We start from the raw sequence: 6,000 nt of genomic DNA, 5'->3' as shown, positions 1-6,000 counted from the left end.
AAATAATGCATGAACAGCATGAAAATATTAACTAGTAAATAGAAACTATGAAGAAGAACCAAACAAATTCTGGTGCTGAATAATAATCAAATTGAAAAATTCACTAGAGGGGTTGAACAGCAGACTTGATCAAGCAGAAAAATCAACAAACTGGTCATTTGAAATTACCCGGTCAGAGAAGCCTAAAGGAAAAAAGAAAAGTGTAGAGAGCCTAAGGTACTTAGTGGACCAACATATGGTGGTACTTCGAGAGGAGAGACAGGGACAAAAAGTTGATTTGAAGAAATAATGGCCCCCAAACTTCCCAAATCTGAGGAAGGAACTGAACATCCAAATTCAGAGACTTAAGCAGCATTCTGTTAGACTGGAAACCCGATGACTGATTTTACTGTTAATGGCCTTTAGTTTCCCTGGGGAAAGGAATGCCGACTCACTCCAGTATTCTTGCCTGGGAAACCTCATGGACAGAGGAGCCTGGCGGGCTATAGTCTGTGGGGTCACAGAGTTGGACACAATTGTGTGAGCATACACAGAGCAGTTTTATTAGTCAGGTGAATTTACCTACCATTATCAATACTTTGGGGGAAGCGGACATTGTAAAGAATCAAACCCGCAGTGCTGTTACAGTGTTTTGTTTGGGTAACGGTGGAAAGGAGAAACAGGTCCAGGTGAGAGGATTATAGGAGGGGACACTTTCCCCTTAGCGTTAGTGAATTCCTATGACAGTGTTAAGATAAGGGAAAATATCCTATCCACAGACTTTAGAATGATGACTATGATGCAATTCATAATCTCTTTCTCTGAATAAATAGTCTTACCAAAGAGCCAAGAATGCCTTGAAATCACTAACTCTGTTCTAAATGCATCTTGCTGTTTTGTGTGGTTTTTCAAAATCCTGTGATATAAAGTATCAGATACTTTCTAAAACCATAGTTCATAACAACCTCTTATAGGTCAGAGACCCCTCTGGGGATATGACAAGAGACAGTATGGACCTTAGTATCCTAGAAAAATGGATCCACACACACAAGTTAATATTGAACTTAAGAGGTTTTACAGACTGCATGAAGTCCAGATGCCTTGTGTATCTGTGGGCACCTCAGATTTAGAAAACTCTACCTTGATAGAAACTCTGGCGCTGTTTCCTCATGTCTAAAATTAAAGGACACAATAAATTGGTGTGGTTTTTTTCCAGTTGCTAATGAAGTGCAACCGACTACAAAGTCTAATAACAAACCAGTTTAGAGTGCTTGCACAGAGAGTGGGGTGGGTTGTAACTGGAAAGTGAGAAACAACTTCCATAGCTGTTTCAGCAAAAGGAAGATTAAAACTAGAAAATGCAGAGGCTGTATCACTTGATATCCCTTAACAGCCGAAATATGGAATGCATATGTATATTTTTACAGGAAAATTCTGAAAGTCAACACAGAAGAAGAGAGGAGGGCCAGATACACTCTGAGTATCCCCCCAAGAAACCATCAGTTAAATTACATGGTGCTGTGATCTGGAACAAGTAATCAAACATTTACTGAATGTTCAAGACACTAAAAGAAGAGTCTGTAATTTTGTTAATCAAATGATATTTTATATTAACTTATGACTTATGCTTTGGAATTCTCTAAGTCATATGTGGATAATTTTATATTAATAAAAATATATACATTTTATGTATACATGGAAAGATTGGAAATTTCCTTCAATAACTTTATTCTTTATAAAACCTATAAATAAATAAAACTTTTCAACTTCTAAAGGATTACCACGTTTAAGAAGAAGGTATATTGCTATCACCATTCTAGATTATGGGAATGCATCCCATTCCTTCATCTTCCAATCCTAGTGGCAAAGTGGGAACTGAACTGAAGTTGGATTGAGACAGGACTGCCAGGGATAGACACATAAAGAAATAAACACAGACACTTCCAAACATGGAATGCTGGGCCTCCAGGAAAGTGGCAGAGCGGAGTCTACTGAGTCTTGCACTCTGGCACATCTCTTCCTGACGACATTTGCCAAGGACCTGGCTGGGGATCCTCGGTCTCCACTTCAGCAGTTTGTTCTTCTGAGGAGAAAAAAAAAAAATATCAACAACAAAAGTAATATTAGTGAAAACATAGACAAAACCCAAATATAACTAAAGTGGAAAGGATGTTGTGACAGTAGAGACATGTGCAGAATAAAACATGGCACTTCGACACGGTCATTAATTTCCTTGTTAAAAAGCACGCTTCACTTCATCAGAGTTGAAGATGTTTATTCCCCATTTTCCCATAAAATGAATGGTTAGAAAAACCATATTGTACATAAAACCTAGAAGTAATAAATTTTTAGTTGGAATCCATCAATCTGAGAAGCAAAGTGAATCAAACAGATTAGCTGAGTTTGATTTTCTTTTGTCCTGTTTTCAGGGAAAAACTAGTGTGCTATACACTACTATGCATTTTAGAGAATACTTAGCCATCGTTGGAAAGCTTTCTTTGAAGCTTTAAAAAGGCACTTTAACTGCATCTATTTACTTATAAGTAATAACTGTTTTAAAATTATATATGCATAAATATAGGATAGCTGATCTTGAGATAATGAAAATTTCCTTTTATAATTAAAATTAAAAACTGACATTAACTTTTTAGGTTGATATTTTATTAATACTAATTCAAGGATTATGTCCTTTAATTCTGAATTGGTGAATTTTTGATTTATGTATCCCCCCCGGCCTTTTATTTCACTTAAAAATCATACCCGAAAGATCCATGTATTTATAAAAAGACTTAAGCATTTTTATTTGCAGTTTGATTAGTCCATATTATGCTTGTGCCTTTGGCACTTTCAGATAAAATCAAAAGGTGATTAGAAAACATATCAGTTTTTCCAAAGACTCTTCTAAAATGGTATGTGTGTATGTGTGTGTGTACACACCAAAAGCTCTATGGAAGGGTTAACTAGTGGAAGGTCCTTAAGTGTTTGTTAAATACTATTCAAAGAGCTGAAGAGTTTCAGTTTTTTTCCCAAATTGCTTTGTTCTGTACTATCTCCCTAAGAGCACTGTCAAGGTGCTGACTTGATTCAATTTTGATGTGCAGCTGATGAGAATGAACTGATTCCTTCTTTGTCACAGTTCCCATTTTCTTGCCTGGAGAATTCCATGGACAGAGGAGCCTGGAGAGAGATGCTCCATGGGGTCCCAAAGAGTCAGACACCACTGAGCGACTAAAACTTTGACTTTTCAGAGCTCTCATACACTCTGGCAACCTTTGCTCAGAGCTTTACGTATCTGGCAGCTGCCTCTTTTGATGAAGGTTTTTTTGTTTTAGGTTTCTACAAATGCATCATAGGGTATTTCTGACAGGTGGAGACACTGTCACAAGGGCTCTGGCCATGCACTCCTGGGCACATGGTGAGAAAGGCTAAGACACACCATATTACAGAGCTTCTCCCGGCACGTTCCCCATCTCTGTGGACAGTGCCTCCGCATAGCTGGGCGTAAGCCTGATGCCCGACACCCACTCCATCCAATCAGGCACTGAGCCTGCTGATTCTACCTCCAGATCTCTCCCATCTGTCGCATCTCCTCGACTCTATTGTGCCTGCCCAAGTTCACGCTGTCCCCTTGCCCAGGCACCTGTTAAACTCTTGCTCCCATGATTTGTGGGTTACCCTACAGCTGAGGCAATGTGTTCAAAATGTACGCGCCATCATGCTCCTCTGCTCTTGTTTGAAATCTGAAGGCTTCCTCCATCTACTCTCAGGGTCAAGTTTAAATTCTCTACACTCTCTACAGAGTCCTGCAGGTCTGGCTCTTGCCTCTCTTCTTTGGTTCACTGACTCCATCCACAGAAGCCTGCTTTTCCACATCATGCTCTTTCAGCCCTCCCCCGACCGTGGTCCCTCCTACTCTGGCTGGAGCTGTCAATGTTCTGTCTGTAAATGCTCTGCCCTCCTCTCTCTGCTCAGCTAGCTCCCGTTAACCTGTTAGATCTCAGTTCCCCTCTTCAAGGAAGACTTCCATAATATTCCTAAAACAAAAACCTACTCTAAGCCTCAGAGCCGTTTGCACTCTAGAATTTTCCCTTTGACTACCTGATTGCTGTCTATACCTAGTACACTGTAAGCTCTAGAAGGACAGGAACCGCATCTAGTTTTGCTTGTTACTTCACCATTAGGGTATAATATGTATCACAGAGTTGATATTAAAGAATTCTGATACTAAAGAATTGACTGAATGAATCAGTAAATGATACAAGTCTATGATCTGGCTTGTGTAAAATGAATATATAATCCTACTGGAAATCCTGGCCCACTGAATTCATAAGAAAGTCTTTTTCAGTAAAAGTAGTTTTGTGAATAGGGTAGCGTCTTTATGTCCTTGGGAATGTTGCTTGTCCATTTCAGGGAAAAGTTGACGGTTTAACACACAGACTTCACTCAGGGTAAAAAGTGACTGTGCTTCAGAGAAACTCTGTCCCCCCCAGAAAGCAATGAAGTCTCTGCCCTGTGAGCTTGGTCAACTCCATCCTCTCCTGTCGGTACTTGCCCTGTGGCGTCATGTGGTAAAGAGAAGTTCCCACTGTTATCCCCCCATTTCTGAGTAACCAGTGTATTTACCTACCTGGACAAAGGCCTAAACGTGAGTTATCAAAATAGCGAACTGGAGGAGGTACTGGTAAAGACTTTGATCGGTTATCAAAAAACCAAGATTTCGGCGACTCCTTCGGCACAGGATCTTGGACATTCCGTTCTTTGCATTGAGAAGACATATGGTGTCTCTTTTTAGAGGGTGTCCCAGTCACTTTAGGAGACTTTGGAGAATTCTCACAAGTTACTTCTTTGTGAACCTCTCTTTTAAGCGTTCTCTCCTTCCATGTCTTGACCTCACTGGAAAGATGATGATAATAGCTTAAATGTGGTGGTGGTGGGCGAGGGGGAGTAGGAGAAAAAAGGAGACCACAGACTGCAATTCCTGCAATGTATTCACACTTAAAAAAAAATGTTTTTAAATTGTGGTGTGTGTTACAATATATATAACATAACATTTAGCATTTTATCATATTTACATTCTTGTTTCAACCTAATGCTTCCTGTTTGGACTGTTTCTACAGTTCAGAAAATGAAATGAGGTCAGTATAAACTGAGTAATTGTAGTAAATCTCCATAATCGTGGGGGTTTGAAAAGAAATGATATCAGATTTTTAAATGAATCGATGATATGATCTAGTGTATTTTGTGGCCATAATTTGATAAATTAGTCTCTGGGATAGATGACTCTAATGTATCTGTTATTTTAAGAGAAATAATTCGTGGTGCTTTCCTGGATTCATTATATTCTTGCTTCATAGAGGAAATGCTACCACATTGCTCTGGTTCCTCCAGAGAGAAACCTGGGCAACAATCCTAGGGCCCTGTCTTCCTCATACTTATTCCTCAAATTCATCTCCTTATTTTTATCTGCACTGGCACCATTCCAGTCCATGCCAAAACTATCTTTTGCTTGGGCAATAATAAACCAATTCCTAAGTTGGGGCCTCCTATACTGAGATCCTGTCTGATCTCAGAAGGTCAAGGTCTCCTCCAGTGGAGGCAATCCTTCCATTACATTTCAGATCCCCTCCAAACGTCCTCCCAATGACCTCTGGGGGCCTGTGCTATCCGGACCAGTTCCCTCTGGTGTTTCATCTCACGCCTCACTGTCTCCATCTCTGCCCTTGCTACACTGGATGTCTTTCAGCTCCACCAGCAGGTCACTGTTTCTGACTCAGAGCATGTGCACATGCCATTCCCTCAGCCTAGAGAGCTTACCTGCCTCTCCTTTCATCTGGCCTAACTTCTATTCAGTTTTCACACTGAATCTTAAAGATTAATCTCTTGTTCAACACCACTCCCCACACCAAGACTTCATCTCTCTGTTATATACTCTTTCCTCATGTCCTACTTTTTGATGTTGCTGTTTGCTTGACAGCACTCACTACAAAGAATTAGTTAGTTGTGGACTTTACTTAGTTTAAT

At 40.0% G+C, this 6,000-nt stretch overlaps 1 protein-coding gene across 7 annotated transcripts in view; it reads right to left on the bottom strand.

Annotated features, from left to right (window-relative positions):
- Positions 1-515: 515 nt before the first annotated feature.
- Positions 516-6,000, bottom strand: part of CENPE (centromere protein E) — an 86,068-nt gene continuing 80,583 nt past the window's right edge. For all 7 annotated transcript variants that reach the window (XM_061419499.1, XM_061419500.1, XM_061419502.1 and 4 more), the window contains 2 exons: positions 4,607-4,872; positions 516-2,062 (listed from right to left, as the gene is read on the bottom strand). In XM_061419499.1, coding sequence (XP_061275483.1) covers positions 1,968-2,062; positions 4,607-4,872 — 361 coding nt within the window. In that variant the 3' untranslated portion in view covers positions 516-1,967. The remainder of the gene's footprint in view (positions 2,063-4,606; positions 4,873-6,000) is intronic.

The sequence above is a fragment of the Bos javanicus genome, chromosome 6, assembly GCF_032452875.1.
Source record: "Bos javanicus breed banteng chromosome 6, ARS-OSU_banteng_1.0, whole genome shotgun sequence".
In the NCBI taxonomy this organism is placed as follows: domain Eukaryota; kingdom Metazoa; phylum Chordata; class Mammalia; order Artiodactyla; family Bovidae; genus Bos; species Bos javanicus.
The sequence above is the reverse complement of the archived record's forward strand: the minus strand, read 5'-3'. Positions and strand labels throughout refer to the sequence as shown.